This window comes from Salvelinus fontinalis, chromosome 40 (genome assembly GCF_029448725.1).
Source record: "Salvelinus fontinalis isolate EN_2023a chromosome 40, ASM2944872v1, whole genome shotgun sequence".
Taxonomy (NCBI): Eukaryota; Metazoa; Chordata; class Actinopteri; order Salmoniformes; family Salmonidae; genus Salvelinus; species Salvelinus fontinalis.
In genome coordinates this window covers 2,393,165-2,410,664 of record NC_074704.1, presented here as the reverse complement: position 1 = coordinate 2,410,664, position 17,500 = coordinate 2,393,165, and the positions used below count along the sequence as shown (strand labels likewise).

General features: G+C 44.7%; 1 protein-coding gene across 2 annotated transcripts in view; it reads right to left on the bottom strand.

Annotated features, from left to right (window-relative positions):
• Positions 1 to 17,500, bottom strand: part of LOC129839683 (glutamate receptor ionotropic, NMDA 2A-like) — a 188,477-nt gene that overhangs the window by 40,417 nt on the left and 130,560 nt on the right. Inside the window, exons 15-17 of one of the 2 annotated variants that reach the window (XM_055907249.1) lie at positions 17,351 to 17,500; positions 4,550 to 4,737; positions 3,629 to 3,655 (exon numbers count right to left, since the gene is read on the bottom strand). The exon at positions 17,351 to 17,500 is cut by the window's right edge and continues 11 nt beyond it. In XM_055907249.1, coding sequence (XP_055763224.1) covers positions 3,629 to 3,655; positions 4,550 to 4,737; positions 17,351 to 17,500 — 365 coding nt within the window. The remainder of the gene's footprint in view (positions 1 to 3,628; positions 3,656 to 4,549; positions 4,738 to 17,350) is intronic. The other variant, XM_055907250.1, reaches the window with a different exon arrangement.

The following is a 17,500-nucleotide window of genomic DNA, read 5'->3' as shown; positions in this document are numbered from 1 at the left end:
TACTCTCTCCTCTCCTACTCTCTCCTCTCCTCCTCTCCTCCCTCTCTCCTTTCCTCTCCTCCCTCTCTCCTCCTCTCCTCCCTCTCTCCCCTCTCCTCCTCTCCGCCTCTCCTCCCTCTCTCCCCTCTCCTCCTCTCTTCCCTCTCTTTCCTTTCTCATCCCTCTCTCTTCTCATCCCTGTCTCCTCTCCTCCTCTCTCCCATCTCCTCCCTCTCTTCCCTCTCCTCCCTCTCTCCTCCCTCTCTCCCCTCTCCTCCTCTCCTCCTCTCCTCCCTCTCCTCCTCTCCTCCCTCTCTCCCCTCTCCTCCTCCCCACCTCTCATCCCTCTATCCTCTTCCTCTCATCCCTCTCTCCACTCCTCCTTTCATCCCTCTCTCCTTCTCTCATCCCAGTCTCCTCACCTCCTCTCATCCCTCTCTCCTCTCCTCACTCTCTCCTGAATGAGAATGAGTGAGCTAACTGTAAGTGGCTCTGGATAAGAGTGTCTGCTAAATGACTAACATGTAAATGTAGAGAGATGAGAAGAGAGTGTAGGATATGAAGAGAGACGAGAAGAGAGTGTAGGATATGTAGAGAGATGAGAAGAGAGTGTAGGATATGAAGAGAGACGAGAAGAGAGATGAGAAGAGAGTGTAGGATATGTAGAGAGGTGAGAAGAGAGTGTAGGATATGTAGAGAGACGATCAGAGAGTGTAGGATATGTAGAGAGACAAGCAGAGAGTGTAGAATATGAAGAGAGATGAGAAGAGAGTGTAGGATATGAAGAGAGACGGGCAGAAAGTGTAGGATATGTAGAGAGATGAGAAGAGAGTGTAGGATATGAAGAGAGATGAGAAGAGAGACGAGAAGAGAGTGTAGGATATGTAGAGAGATGAGAAGAGAGATGAGAAGAGAGGGTAGGATATGTAGAGAGATGAGAAGAGAGGGTAGGATATGTAGAGAGATGAGAAGAGAGTGTAGGATATGAAGAGAGACGATCAGAGAGGGTAGGATATGTAGAGAGATGAGAAGAGAGTGCAGGATATGTAGAGAGATGAGAAGAGAGTTTAGGATATGTAGAGAGATGAGAAGAGAGTGTAGGATATGTAGAGAGATGAGAAGAGAGTGTAGGATATGTAGAGAGACAAGCAGAGAGTGTATGATATGAAGAGAGATGAGAAGAGAGTGTAGGATATGAAGAGAGATGAGAAGAGAGGGTAGGATATGTAGAGAGACTTGAAGAGAGTGTAGGATATGTAGAGAGATGAGAAGAGAGGGTAGGATATGTAGAGAGATGAGAAGAGAGGGTAGGATATGTAGAGAGATGAGAAGAGAGTGTAGGATATGAAGAGAGATGAGAAGAGAGTGTAGGATATGTAGAGAGATGAGAAGAGAGGGTAGGATATGAAGAGAGACGAGCAGAGAGTGTAGGATGTGTAGAGTGATGAGAAGAGAGTGTAGGATATGTAGAGAGATGAGAAGAGAGTTTAGGATATGTAGAGAGGTGAGAAGAGAGTGTAGGATATGTAGAGAGATGAGACGAGAGTGTAGGATATGTAGAGAGATGAGAAGAGAGTGTAGGATATGTAGAGAGATGAGAAGAGAGTGTAGGATATGTAGAGAGATGAGAAGAGAGTGTAGGATATGTAGAGAGATGAGACGAGAGTGTAGGATATGTAGAGAGATGAGAAGAGAGTGTAGGATATGTAGAGAGATGAGAAGAGAGTGTAGGATATGTAGAGAGATGAGAAGAGAGTGTAGGATATGTAGAGAGATTAGAAGAGAGGGTAGGATATGTAGAGAGATGAGAAGAGAGATGAGAAGAGAGGGTAGGATATGTAGAGAGATGAGAAGAGAGGGTAGGATATGTAGAGAGATGAGAAGAGAGTGTAGGATATGAAGAGAGACGATCAGAGAGGGTAGGATATGTAGAGAGATGAGAAGAGAGTGTAGGATATGTAGAGAGATGAGAAGAGAGTTTAGGATATGTAGAGAGATGAGAAGAGAGTGTAGGATATGTAGAGAGATGAGAAGAGAGTGTAGGATATGTAGAGAGATGAGAAGAGAGTGTAGGATATGTAGAGAGACAAGCAGAGAGTGTAGGATATGAAGAGAGATGAGAAGAGAGTGTAGGATATGAAGAGAGATGAGAAGAGAGGTTAGGATATGTAGAGAGACTTGAAGAGAGTGTAGGATATGAAGAGAGATGAGAAGAGAGGGTAGGATATGTAGAGAGATGAGAAGAGAGGGTAGGATATGTAGAGAGATGAGAAGAGAGTGTAGGATATGAAGAGAGATGAGAAGAGAGTGTAGGATATGTAGAGAGATGAGAAGAGAGTTTAGGATATGTAGAGAGGTGAGAAGAGAGTGTAGGATATGTAGAGAGATGAGAAGAGAGTGTAGGATATGTAGAGAGATGAGAAGAGAGATGAGAAGAGAGTGTAGGATATGTAGAGAGATGAGAAGAGAGTTTAGGATATGTAGAGAGGTGAGAAGAGAGTGTAGGATATGTAGAGAGATGAGACGAGAGTGTAGGATATGTAGAGAGATGAGAAGAGAGTGTAGGATATGTAGAGAGATGAGAAGAGAGATGAGAAGAGAGTGTAGGATATGTAGAGAGATGAGAAGAGAGATGAGAAGAGAGTTTAGGATATGTAGAGAGGTGAGAAGAGAGATGAGAAGAGAGTTTAGGATATGTAGAGAGGTGAGAAGAGAGTGTAGGATATGTAGAGAGATGAGAAGAGAGATGAGAAGAGAGTTTAGGATATGTAGAGAGATGAGAAGAGAGTGTAGGATATGTAGAGAGATGAGAAGAGAGATGAGAAGAGAGTTTAGGATATGTAGAGAGATGAGAAGAGAGATGAGAAGAGAGTTTAGGATATGTAGAGAGGTGAGAAGAGAGATGAGAAGAGAGTTTAGGATATGTAGAGAGATGAGAAGAGAGTGTAGGATATGTAGAGAGATGAGACGAGAGTGTAGGATATGTAGAGAGATGAGAAGAGAGTGTAGGATATGTAGAGAGATGAGAAGAGAGTGTAGGATATGTAGAGAGATGAGAAGAGAGTGTAGGATATGTAGAGAGATGAGACGAGAGTGTAGGATATGTAGAGAGATGAGAAGAGAGTGTAGGATATGTAGAGAGATGAGAAGAGAGTGTAGGATATGTAGAGAGATGAGAAGAGAGTGTAGGATATGTAGAGAGATGAGAAGAGAGTGTAGGATATGTAGAGAGATTAGAAGAGAGGGTAGGATATGTAGAGAGATGAGAAGAGAGTGTAGGATATGTAGAGAGATGAGAAGAGAGGGTAGGATATGTAGAGAGATGAGAAGAGAGGGTAGGATATGTAGAGAGATGAGAAGAGAGATGAGAAGAGAGTGTAGGATATGTAGAGAGATGAGAAGAGAGTTTAGGATATGTAGAGAGTTGAGAAGAGAGTGTAGGATATGTAGAGAGATGAGAAGAGAGTGTAGGATATTCAAGCAACAAGAGAAGAGGAAAGGAGAGAAGAGAAGGGGAGAGCCGAGCAGAGGAATGGAGAGGGAGAGGAAAGAGGGAGGAGAGGAGAGGAAGGGAAGTAGTGGAAAGGAAAGGAGAGGAAAGGAGAGGACCACATACAGCGAGGTGTAGACAATACGGTGAAATGCTTACTTGCAAGTTTTCCTCTCTTGGACTTGGCTAAACAGAAGTGTAACAGTATGCAGTAGAAAAGACAGATGAAATAACAAACAGAAATAAGCATGCAAGGAAGAAAGCAGTCATTTACATACAGCCCTATTTACATACAACCCTATTTACATACCACCCTATTTACATATAACCCTATTTACATACACCCCTATTTACGTACAACCCTATTTACATATAACCCTATTTACATACAACCCAATTTACATACAACCCTATTTACATACAACCCTATTTACATACAACCATATTTACATACAACCCTATTTACATATACACTATTTACATATACACTATTTACATATGCCTCTATTTAAATATACCTCTATTTACATATAACCCTTTTCACATATAACTCTATTTACATATACATGTATATACATATATATTAATAACCACGTATACAGTATAGAAATACAGAATTGGGTGAGAGAGGAGAGGACAGTGATATAGAAGGGTTAAATATGGTAGAGGAGAGGAGAGGAGAGGAGAGGAGCGGAGAGGAGAGGAGAAGAGAAGAGAAGAGAAGAGAAGAGAAGAGAAGAGAAGGAGAAGAGAAGAGAAGAGAAGAGAAGAGAAGAGAAGAGAGGAGAGGAGCGGAGAGGAGCGGAGAGGAGAGGAGAGGAGAAGAGAGGAGAAGAGAGGAGAAGAGAGGAGAAGAGAGGAGAAGAGAAGAGAAGAGAAGAGAAGAGAAGGAGAAGAGAAGAGAAGAGAAGAGAAGAGAAGAGAAGAGAGGAGAGGAGAGGAGAGGAGAGGAGAGGAGAGGAGAGTGTCCTACCATCTCCTATGATGGCCAGTATAGAGGGGAGGAGAGGAGATGAGAGGACAGGAAAGGAAAGGAGAGGAGAGGATTGTAGAGGATAGTAGAGGAGAGGAGTGTCCTACCATCTCCTATGATGGCCAGTATAGCCAAGTCCACCTGTCGTTTCCAGCGCGACCCTTTCTGCAGAGCGATGCCATAGCCGGTGGTGGCAAAGATGTACCCGCTGCCGATGGTGACCAGCTTACAGCCATCGTCTCTGCCAGCTGCGTAGTTCAACACAGCAGCGTCATAGATGAAGGCATCCAGTTTACTGTAACAAAACACACAGAGGAAAAATAAACTGAGTTTACTGTAACAAAACACACAGAGGAAAAATAAACTCCGTTTACTGTAACAAAACACACAGAGGAAAAACAAACTGAGTTTACTGTAACAAAACACACAGAGGAAAAATAAACTCAGTTTACTGTAACAAAACACACAGAGGAAAAACAAACTCAGTTTACTGTAACAAAACACACAGAGGAAAAATAAACTGAGTTTACTGTAACAAAACACACAGAGGAACACACAGAGGAAAAATAAACTCAGTTTACTGTAACAAAACACACAGAGGAAAAACAAACTCAGTTTACTGTAACAAAACACACAGAGGAAAAATAAACTGAGTTTACTGTAACAAAACACACGGAGGAAAAATAAACTCAGTTTACTGTAACAAAACACACAGAGGAAAAATAAACTCCGTTTACTGTAACAAAACACACAGAGGAAAAATAAACTGAGTTTACTGTAACAAAACACACAGAGGAACACACAGAGGAAAAATAAACTCAGTTTACTGTAACAAAACACACAGAGGAAAAACAAACTCAGTTTACTGTAACAAAACACACAGAGGAAAAATAAACCCGGTTTACTGTAACAAAACACACAGAGGAAAAATAAACTGAGTTTACTGTAACAAAACACACAGAGGAACACACAGAGGAAAAATAAACTCAGTTTACTGTAACAAAACACACAGAGGAAAAAAAAACTCAGTTTACTGTAACAAAACACACAGAGGAAAAATAAACTGAGTTTACTGTAACAAAACACACGGAGGAAAAATAAACTCAGTTTACTGTAACAAAACACACAGAGGAAAAATACACTCAGTTTACTGTAACAAAACACACAGAGGAAAAATAAACTGAGTTTACTGTAACAAAACACACAGAGGGAAAATAAACTGAGTTTACTGTAACAAAACACACAGAGGAACTATAAACTCAGTTTACTGTAACAAAACACACAGAGGAAATATAAACTCAGTTTACTGTAACAAAACACACAGAGGAAAGTCCCACTGTGAAGCATGGAGGAGGAGGTGTGATAGTGTGGGGGAGCTTTGCTGGTTAGACTGTGATTTATTTATTTAGAATTCAAGGCACACTTAGCCAACATGGCTACCTCTAAACACCATATAAACATCTCCAGCTGGGAGGAGAACCTGAAGACCTCTAAACACCACATAAACATCTCCAGCTGGGAGGACAACCTGAAGACCTCTAAACACCACATAAACATCTCCAGCTGGGAGGACAACCTGAAGACTAACCTCTAAACTCTAACCTCATAGCTCCAAGGTGGCTTAGCAGTTCAGACGTCTTTTCCGTATTGTCTTGTCGTGTCCTGTATATATATATATATTTACACCTTTTCTTCACATATCTTTTATTTATTTTATTATCCAAGAACTCAACTACAAAAGCTTTCCTGCAAAAGCTTTCCTGCAACCCGCTTCACCAATTACAATAAGTATTATTTATCTCAATCTGAAAATCCATCGTGGAAGATAGCCAGGGGCTAATTCAGAAGCTAGCCTGATAGCTAACCAGAAGCTACTCCGATAGCTAGCCAGAAGCTAATCTGTAGCTGCCCCGAAATTAGCCGGTTTGCTAGCTAGCGTTGGTGTTTCAGCTGCCCACGTTTTGCGGTCATCAGCTATTCCTTTAGCTCGATAATCTACCGGCACTTTTGTGCAACGCGACTCGGACCGGGACTTTTTTTTCTCTCAGTTTCCCCGGATTCCAACCGCAGGCTCTGGACACTTGCACCTTGATTTCGCAGCTAGCTAGCTGCATACCGTGTGACTATTGGCTTACGTCGACCCCGGAGCAAACTCAAATCATGCTGGAGCTAGCCAGCTGAGGAGTTCCATCACCATCCGGACCCGTTTCTTTTGTTGCTGCTGCAGATACGGAACCCCACCGGGCCTTCACGACTGACTGCCGACGTTATCTGCCCGAGGGATTTATCCAACCGGCAAATCCGTCCCGACGTTACCTGAACTCTCACCTGAGGCCCGCTAATCGTTAGCTGTCCTATCGGCTGCTATCTGAACAAAACCCCACTACACGGAACCTACCGACGGAAACGCACGAGGTATCTACAAACAGACCTCCATCCTATGCTGCTACCGATAGCCATATACCCGGCCAGCTGTCTGGATCGCCACGACCCCAACCAACCTCTACTCACTGGACCCTTACTGATCACTCGATTAAGCATGCCTCTCCTTAATGTAAATATGCCTTGTCCATTGCTGTTCTGGTTAGTGTTTATTGGCTTATTTCACTGTAGAGATTCTAGCCCTGCTCTCTATACCATATCCAACCTATCAGTTCCACCACCCACATATGCGATGACATCACCTGGTTTCAATGATGTTTCTAGAGACAAGATCTCTCTCATCATCACTCAATACCTAGGTTAACCTCCACTGTATTCACATCCTACCATACCTTTGTCTGTACATTATTCCTTTAAACTATTTTATCGCCCCCAGAAACTTCCTTTTACTCTCTGCTCTAGTAGCTCTAGGCGACCAATTCTCATAGCTTTTAGCCGTACCATTATCCTACTTCTCCTCTGTTCCTCTGGTGATGTAGAGGTGAATCCAGGCCCTGCAGTACCTGGCTCCACTCCTATTCCCTAGGCGCTCTCTTTTGATGACTTCTGTAACCGTAATAGCCTTGGCTTCATGCATGTTAACATTAGAAACCTCCTCCCTAAGTTTGTTTTGTTCACTGCTTTAGCACACTCTACCAACCCGGATGTTTTAGCCGTGTCTGAATCCTGGCTTAGAAAGACCACCAAAAATTCAGACATTTTTATCCCCAATTACAATATTTTCAGACAAGAAAGAACGGCCAAAGGGGGCGGTGTTGCAATCTACTGCAAAGACTGCCTGCAGAGTTCTGTTATACTATCCAGGTCTGTTCCCAAACAATTTGAACTTCTACTTTTAAAAATCCACCTCTCTAAAAACAAGTCTCTCACCGTTGCCGCCTGCTATAGACCACCCTCTGCCCCCAGCTGTGCTCTGGACACTATATGTGAACTGATTGCCCCCCATCTATCTTCAGAGCTCGTGCTGCTAGGCGACCTAAATTTGAACATGCTCAACACCCCAGCCACCCTACAATCTAAGCTTGATGCCCTCAATCTCACACAAATTAGCAATGAACCTACCAGGTACCACCCCAATTCCGTAAACACGGGTACCCTCATAGATATCATCCTAACAAACTTGCCCTCCAAATACACCTCTGCTGTTTTCAACCAAGATCTCAGCGATCACTGCCTCATTGCCTGCATCCGTAATGGGTCAGCGGTCAAACGACCTCCACTCATCACTGTCAAACGCTCCCTGAAACACTTCAGCGAGCAGGCCTTCCTAATCGACCTGGCCGGGATATCCTGGAAGGATATTGATCTCATCCCGTCAGTAGAGGATGCCTGGTCATTTTTTTAAAATGCCTTCCTCACCATCTTGAATAAGCATGCCCCATTCAAGAAATTTAGAACCAGGAACAGATATAGCCCTTGGTTCTCTCCTGACCTGACTGCCCTTAACCATCAGAAAAACATCCTATGGCGTTCTGCATTAGCATCGAACAGCCCCCGTGATATGCAACTTTTCAGGGAAGCCAGAAACCAATATACACAGGCAGTTAGAACAGCCAAGGCTAGCTTTTTCAAGCAGAAATTTGCTTCCTGCAACACAAATTCAAAAAAGTTCTGGGACACCGTAAAGTCCATGGAGAATAAGAACACCTCCTCCCAGCTTCCAACCGCTCTGAAGATAGGAAACACTGTCACCACCGACAAATCCACTATAATTGAGAATTTCAATAAGCATTTTTCTACGGCTGGCCATGCTTTCCACCTGGCTACCCCTACCCCGGACAACAGCACTGCCCTCCCCTCTGCTACTCGCCCAAGCCTTCCCCATTTCTCTTTCTCCCAAATTCAGTCAGCTGATGTTCTTAATGAGCTGCAAGATCTGGACCCTTACAAATCAGCCGGGCTAGATAATCTGGACCCTTTCTTTCTAAAACTATCTGCTGAAATTGTTGCCACCCCTATTACTAGCCTCTTCAACCTCTCTTTCGTGTCGTCTGAGATCCCCAAAGATTGGAAAGCAGCTGCGGTTATCCCCCTCTTCAAAGGGGGGGACACCCTTGACCCTAACTGCTACAGACCTATATCTATCCTACCCTGCCTTTCTAAGGTCTTCGAAAGCCAAGTCAACAAACAGATTACCGACCATTTCGAATCACACCACACCTTCTCCGCTATGCAATCTGGTTTCAGAGCTGGTCATGGGTGCACCTCAGCCACGCTCAAGGTCATAAACGATATCGTAACCGCCATCGATAGGAAACAATACTGTGCAGCCGTATTCATTGACCTGGCCAAGGCTTTTGACTCTGTCAATCACCACATCCTCATTGGCAGACTCGACAGCCTTGGTTTCTCTAATGATTGCCTCGCCTGGTTCACCAACTACTTCTCTGATAGAGTTCAGTGTGTCAAATCGGAGGGTCTGTTGTCCGGGCCTCTGGCAGTCTCTATGGGGGTGCCACAGGGTTCAATTCTTGGACCGACTCTCTTCTCTGTTTACATCAATGATGTCGCTCTTGCTGCTGGTGATTCTCTGATCCACCTCTACGCAGACGACACTATTCTGTATACTTCTGGCCCTTCTTTTGACACTGTGTTAACAACCCTCCAGGCGAGCTTCAATGCCATACAACTCTCCTTCCGTGGCCTCCAACTGCTCTTAAATACAAGTAAAACCAAATGCATGCTCTTCAACCGATCGCTGCCTGCTCCTGCCCGCCTGTCCAACATCACTACTTTGGACGGCTCTGACTTAGAATATGTGGACAACTACAAATACCTAGGTGTCTGGTTAGACTGTAAACTCTCCTTCCAGACCCACATCAAACATCTCCAATCCAAAGTCAAATCTAGAATTGGCTTCCTATTCCGCAACAAAGCATCCTTTACTCATGCTGCCAAACATACCCTTGTAAAACTGACCATCCTACCAATCCTCGACTTCGGTGATGTCATTTACAAAATAGCCTCCAAAACCCTACTCAATAAATTGGATGCAGTCTATCACAGTGCCATCCGTTTTGTCACCAAAGCCCCATATACTACCCACCACTGCGACCTGTACACTCTCGTTGGCTGGCCCTCGCTTCATACTCGTCGCCAAACCCACTGGTTCCAGGTCATCTACAAGACCCTGCTAGGTAAAGTCCCCCCTTATCTCAGCTCGCTGGTCACCATAGCAGCACCTACCTGTAGCACGCGCTCCAGCAGGTATATCTCTCTAGTCACCCCCAAAACCAATTCTTCCTTTGGACGCCTCTCCTTCCAGTTCTCTGCTGCCAATGACTGGAACGAACTACAAAAATCTCTGAAACTGGAAACACCTATCTCCCTCACTAGCTTTAAGCACCAGCTGTCAGAGCAGCTCATAGATTACTGCACCTGTACATAACCCATCTACAATTTAGCCCAAACAACTACCTCTTTACCTACTGTATTTATTTATTAATTTATTTTGCTCCTTTGCACCCCATTATTTCTGTCTCTACTTTGCACTTTCTTCCAATGCAAACCAACCATTCCAGTGTTTTTTTTAGTTTTTATTTTACTTGCTGTGTTGTACTCACTTCGCCTCCATGGCCTTATTATATTTTATTTATTTATACATATATCTGTTTGCCTTCACCTCCCTTATCTCACCTCACTTGCTCACATTGTATATAGACTTATTTTTTTTTCACTGTATTATTGACTATATGTTTGTTTTTACTCCATGTGTAACTATGTGTTGTTGTATGTGTCGAACTGCTTTGCTTTATCTTGGCCAGGTCGCAATTGTAAATGAGAACGTGTTCTCAATTTGCCTACCTGGTTAAATAAAGGTTAAATAAAAAATAAAATAAAAATAAAAACACCACATAAACATCTCCAGCTGGGAGGACAACCTGAAGACTAACCTCTAAACACCACATAAACATCTCCAGCTGGGAGGACAACCTGAAGACCTCTAAACACCACATAAACATCTCCAGCTGGGAGGACAACCTGAAGACTAACCTCTAAACACCACATAAACATCTCCAGCTGGGAGGACAACCTGAAGACTAACCTCTAAACACCACATAAACATCTCCAGCTGAGAGGACAACCTGAAGACTAACCTCTAAACACCACATAAACATCTTCAGCTGGGAGGACAACCTGAAGACCTCTAAACACCACATAAACATCTCCAGCTGGGAGGACAACCTGAAGACCTCTAAACACCACATAAACATCTCCAGCTGAGAGGACAACCTGAAGACTAACCTCTAAACACCACATAAACATCTCCAGCTGGGAGGACAACCTGAAGACCTCTAAACACCACATAAACATCTCCAGCTGGGAGGACAACCTGAAGACTAACCTCTAAACACCACATAGACATCTCCAGCTGGGAGGACAACCTGAAGACCTCTAAACACCACATAAACATCTCCAGCTGGGAGGACAACCTGAAGACCTCCAAACACCACATAAACATCTCCAGCTGGGAGGACAACCTGAAGACCTCTAAACACCACATAAACATCTCCAGCTGGGAGGACAACCTAAAGACCTCTAAACACCACATAAACATCTCCAGCTAGGAGGACAACCTGAAGACCTCTAAACACCTCATAAACATCTCCAGCTGGGAGGACAACCTGAAGACTAACCTCTAAACACCACATAAACATCTACAGCTGGGAGGACAACCTGAAGACTAACCTCTAAACACCACATAAACATCTCCAGCTGGGAGGACAACCTGAAGACCTCTAAACACCACATAAACATCTCCAGCTGGGAGGACAACCTGAAGACTAACCTCTAAACACCACATAAACATCTCCAGCTGGGAGGACAACCTGAAGTCCTCTAAACACCACATAAACATCTACAGCTGGGAGGACAACCTGAAGACCTCTAAACACCACATAAACATCTACAGCTGAGAGGACAACCTGAAGACCTCTAAACACCACATAAACATCTCCAGCTGGGAGGACAACCTGAAGACCTCTAAACAACACATAAACATCTACAGCTGGGAGGACAACCTGAAGACTAACCTCTAAACACCACATAAACATCTCCAGCTGGGAGGACAACCTGAAGACCTCTAAACAACACATAAACATCTACAGCTGGGAGGACAACCTGAAGACCTCTAAACACCACATAAACATCTACAGCTGAGAGGACAACCTGAAGACCTCTAAACACCACATAAACATCTCCAGCTGGGAGGACAACCTGAAGACCTCTAAACACCACATAAACATCTACAGCTGGGAGGACAACCTGAAGACTAACCTCTAAACACCACATAAACATCTCCAGCTGGGAGGACAACCTGAAGTCCTCTAAACACCACATAAACATCTACAGCTGGGAGGACAACCTGAAGAACTCTAAACACCACATAAACATCTCCAGCTGAGAGGACAACCTGAAGACCTCTAAACACCACATAAACATCTCCAGCTGGGAGGACAACCTGAAGACCTCTAAACACCACATAAACATCTCCAGCTGGGAGGACAACCTGAAGACCTCTAAACACCACATAAACATCTACAGCTGGGAGGACAACCTGAAGACCGCTAAACACCTCATAAACATCTCCAGCTGGGAGGACAACCTGAAGACCTCTAAACACCACATAAACATCTCCAGCTGGGAGGACACCCTGAAGACTAACCTCTAAACACCACATAAACATCTCCAGCTGGGAGGACAACCTGAAGACTAACCTCTAAACACCACATAAACATCTCCAGCTGAGAGGACAACCTGAAGACTAACCTCTAAACACCACATAAACATCTCCAGCTGGGAGGACAACCTGAAGACTAACCTCTAAACACCACATAAACATCTCCAGCTGGGAGGACAACCTGAAGACCTCTAAACACCACATAAACATCTCCAGCTGGGAGGACAACCTGAAGACTAACCTCTAAACACCACATAAACATCTACAGCTGGGAGGACAACCTGAAGACCTCTAAACACCACATAAACATCTCCAGCTGGGAGGACAACCTGAAGACTAACCTCTAAACACCACATAAACATCTCCAGCTGGGAGGACAACCTGAAGACTAACCTCTAAACACTACATAAACATCTCCAGCTGGGAGGACAACCTGAAGACCTCTAAACACCACATAAACATCTCCAGCTGGGAGGACAACCTGAAGACCTCTAAACACCACATAAACATCTCCAGCTGGGAGGACAACCTGAAGACCTCTAAGCACCACATAAACATCTCCAGCTGGGAGGACAACCTGAAGACCTCTAAGCACCACATAAACATCTACAGCTGGGAGGACAACCTGAAGACCTCTAAGCACCACATAAACATCTACAGCTGGGAGGACAACCTGAAGACCTCTAAACACCACATAAACATCTCCAGCTGGGAGGACAACCTGAAGACCTCTAAACACCACATAAACATCTCCAGCTGGGAGGACAACCTGAAGACTAACCTCTAAACACCACATAAACATCTCCAGCTGGGAGGACAACCTGAAGACTAACCTCTAAACACCACATAAACATCTCCAGCTGGGAGGACAACCTGAAGACCTCTAAACACCACATAAACATCTACAGCTGGGAGGACAACCTGAAGACCTCTAAACACCACATAAACATCTCCAGCTGGGAGGACAACCTGAAGACCTCTAAACACCATATAAACATCTCCAGCTGGGAGGACAACCTGAAGACCTCTAAACACCACATAAACATCTCCAGCTGGGAGGACAACCTGAAGGCCTCTAAACACCACATAAACATCTCCAGCTGGGAGGACAACCTGAAGACCTCTAAACACCACATAAACATCTACAGCTGGGAGGACAACCAGAAGACCTCTAAGCACCATATATACATCTCCAGCTGGGAGGACAACCTGAAGACCTCTAAACACCACATAAACATCTCCAGCTGGGAGGACAACCTGAAGGCCTCTAAACACCACATAAACATCTCCAGCTGGGAGGACAACCTGAAGACCTCTAAACACCACATAAACATCTCCAGCTGGGAGGACAACCTGAAGACCTCTAAACACCACATAAACATCTCCAGCTGAGAGGACAATTTGAAGACCTCTAAACACCACATAAACATCTACAGCTGAGAGGACAACCTGAAGTCCTCTAAACACCACATAAACATCTCCAGCTGGGAGGACAACCTGAAGACCTCTAAACACCTCATAAACATCTACAGCTGGGAGGACAACCTGAAGACTAACCTCTAAACACCACATAAACATCTCCAGCTGAGAGGACAACCTGAAGACCTCTAAACACCACATAAACATCTCCAGCTGGGAGGACAACCTGAAGACATCTAAACACCACATAAACATCTCCAGCTGGGAGAACAACCTGAAGACCTCTAAACACCACATAAACATCTACAGCTGGGAGGACAACCTGAAGACTAACCTCTAAACACCACATAAACATCTCCAGCTGGGAGGACAACCTGAAGACCTCTAAACACCTCATAAACATCTCCAGCTGAGAGGACAACCTGAAGACCTCTAAACACCACATAAACATCTCCAGCTGGGAGGACAACCTTAAGTCCTCTAAACACCACATAAACATCTCCAGCTGGGAGGACAACCTGAAGACTAACCTCTAAACACCACATAAACATCTCCAGCTGGGAGGACAACCTGAAGTCCTCTAAACACCACATAAATATCTCCAGCTGGGAGGACAACCTGAAGACCTCTAAACACCACATAAACACCTCCAGCTGGGAGGACAACCTGAAGACCTCTAAACACCACATAAACATCTCCAGCTGGGAGGACAACCTGAAGACCTCTAAACACCACATAAACATCTACAGCTGGGAGGACAACCTGAAGACTAACCTCTAAACACCACATAAACATCTACAGCTGGGAGGACAACCTGAAGACCTCTAAACACCACATAAACATCTCCAGCTGGGAGGACAACCTGAAGACCTCTAAACACCACATAAACATCTCCAGCTGGGAGGACAACCTGAACACTAACCTCTAAACACCATATAAACATCTCCAGCTGGGAGGACAACCTGAAGACCTCTAAACACCACATAAACATCTCCAGCTGGGAGGACAACCTGAAGGCCTCTAAACACCACATAAACATCTCCAGCTGGGAGGACAACCTGAAGACCTCTAAACACCACATAAACATCTACAGCTGGGAGGACAACCAGAAGACCTCTAAGCACCATATATACATCTCCAGCTGGGAGGACAACCTGAAGACCTCTAAACACCACATAAACATCTCCAGCTGGGAGGACAACCTGAAGGCCTCTAAACACCACATAAACATCTCCAGCTGGGAGGACAACCTGAAGACCTCTAAACACCACATAAACATCTCCAGCTGGGAGGACAACCTGAAGACCTCTAAACACCACATAAACATCTCCAGCTGAGAGGACAATTTGAAGACCTCTAAACACCACATAAACATCTACAGCTGAGAGGACAACCTGAAGTCCTCTAAACACCACATAAACATCTCCAGCTGGGAGGACAACCTGAAGACCTCTAAACACCTCATAAACATCTACAGCTGGGAGGACAACCTGAAGACTAACCTCTAAACACCACATAAACATCTCCAGCTGAGAGGACAACCTGAAGACCTCTAAACACCACATAAACATCTCCAGCTGGGAGGACAACCTGAAGACATCTAAACACCACATAAACATCTCCAGCTGGGAGAACAACCTGAAGACCTCTAAACACCACATAAACATCTACAGCTGGGAGGACAACCTGAAGACTAACCTCTAAACACCACATAAACATCTCCAGCTGGGAGGACAACCTGAAGACCTCTAAACACCTCATAAACATCTCCAGCTGAGAGGACAACCTGAAGACCTCTAAACACCACATAAACATCTCCAGCTGGGAGGACAACCTGAAGTCCTCTAAACACCACATAAATATCTCCAGCTGGGAGGACAACCTGAAGACTAACCTCTAAACACCACATAAACATCTCCAGCTGGGAGGACAACCTGAAGTCCTCTAAACACCACATAAATATCTCCAGCTGGGAGGACAACCTGAAGACCTCTAAACACCACATAAACACCTCCAGCTGGGAGGACAACCTGAAGACCTCTAAACACCACATAAACATCTCCAGCTGGGAGGACAACCTGAAGACCTCTAAACACCACATAAACATCTACAGCTGGGAGGACAACCTGAAGACTAACCTCTAAACACCACATAAACATCTACAGCTGGGAGGACAACCTGAAGACCTCTAAACACCACATAAACATCTCCAGCTGGGAGGACAACCTGAAGACCTCTAAACACCACATAAACATCTCCAGCTGGGAGGACAACCTGAACACTAACCTCTAAACACCACATAAACATCTCCAGCTGGGAGGACAACCTGAACACTAACCTCTAAACACCACATAAACATCTCCAGCTGGGAGGATAACCTGAAGTCCTCTAAACACCACATAAACATCTACAGCTGGGAGGACAACCTGAAGACCTCTAAACACCACATAAACATCTCCAGCTGGGAGGACAACCTGAAGTCCTCTAAACACCACATAAACATCTCCAGCTGGGAGGACAACCTGAAGACCTCTAAACACCACATAAACATCTCCAGCTGGGAGGACAACCTGAATACCTCTAAACACCTCATAAACATCTCCAGCTGGGAGGACAACCTGAAGACTAACCTCTAAACACCACATAAACATCTCCAGCTGGGAGGACAACCTGAAGACTAACCTCTAAACACCACATAAACATCTCCAGCTGAGAGGACAACCTGAAGACTAACCTCTAAACACCACATAAACATCTCCAGCTGGGAGGACAACCTGAAGACCTCTAAACACCACATAAACATCTACAGCTGGGAGGACAACCTGAAGACCTCTAAACACCACATAAACATCTCCAGCTGGGAGGACAACCTGAAGACCTCTAAACACCACATAAACATCTCCAGCTGGGAGGACAACCTGAAGACTAACCTCTAAACACCACATAAACATCTCCAGCTGGGAGGACAACCTGAAGACCTCTAAACACCACATAAACATCTCCAGCTGGGAGGACAACCTGAAGACCTCTAAACACCACATAAACATCTCCAGCTGAGAGGACAACCTGAAGACCTCTAAACACCACATAAACATCTCCAGCTGGGAGGACAACCTGAAGACTAACCTCTAAACACCACATAAACATCTCCAGCTGGGAGGACAACCTGAAGACCTCTAAACACCACATAAACATCTACAGCTGGGAGGACAACCTGAAGACTAACCTCTAAACACCACATAAACATCTCCAGCTGGGAGGACAACCTGAAGACTAACCTCTAAACACCACATAAACATCTCCAGCTGGGAGGACAACCTGAAGACTAGGGGTTAGGGGTCAGGGGTCAGGGGTCAGAGTGTCGTACCCTGCTTTGAGGCTGACCAGTGCATCCTGTACTCCTCCCTGGTGATATTTGACCAGGTACTCGTGCATGTCAGGGTAATTCTTCCTGATGTTCCTCTCTGTTGAACCGTTAGGAACCGTCCCAAAACGGAACGGAGGGGAGTATGCATAC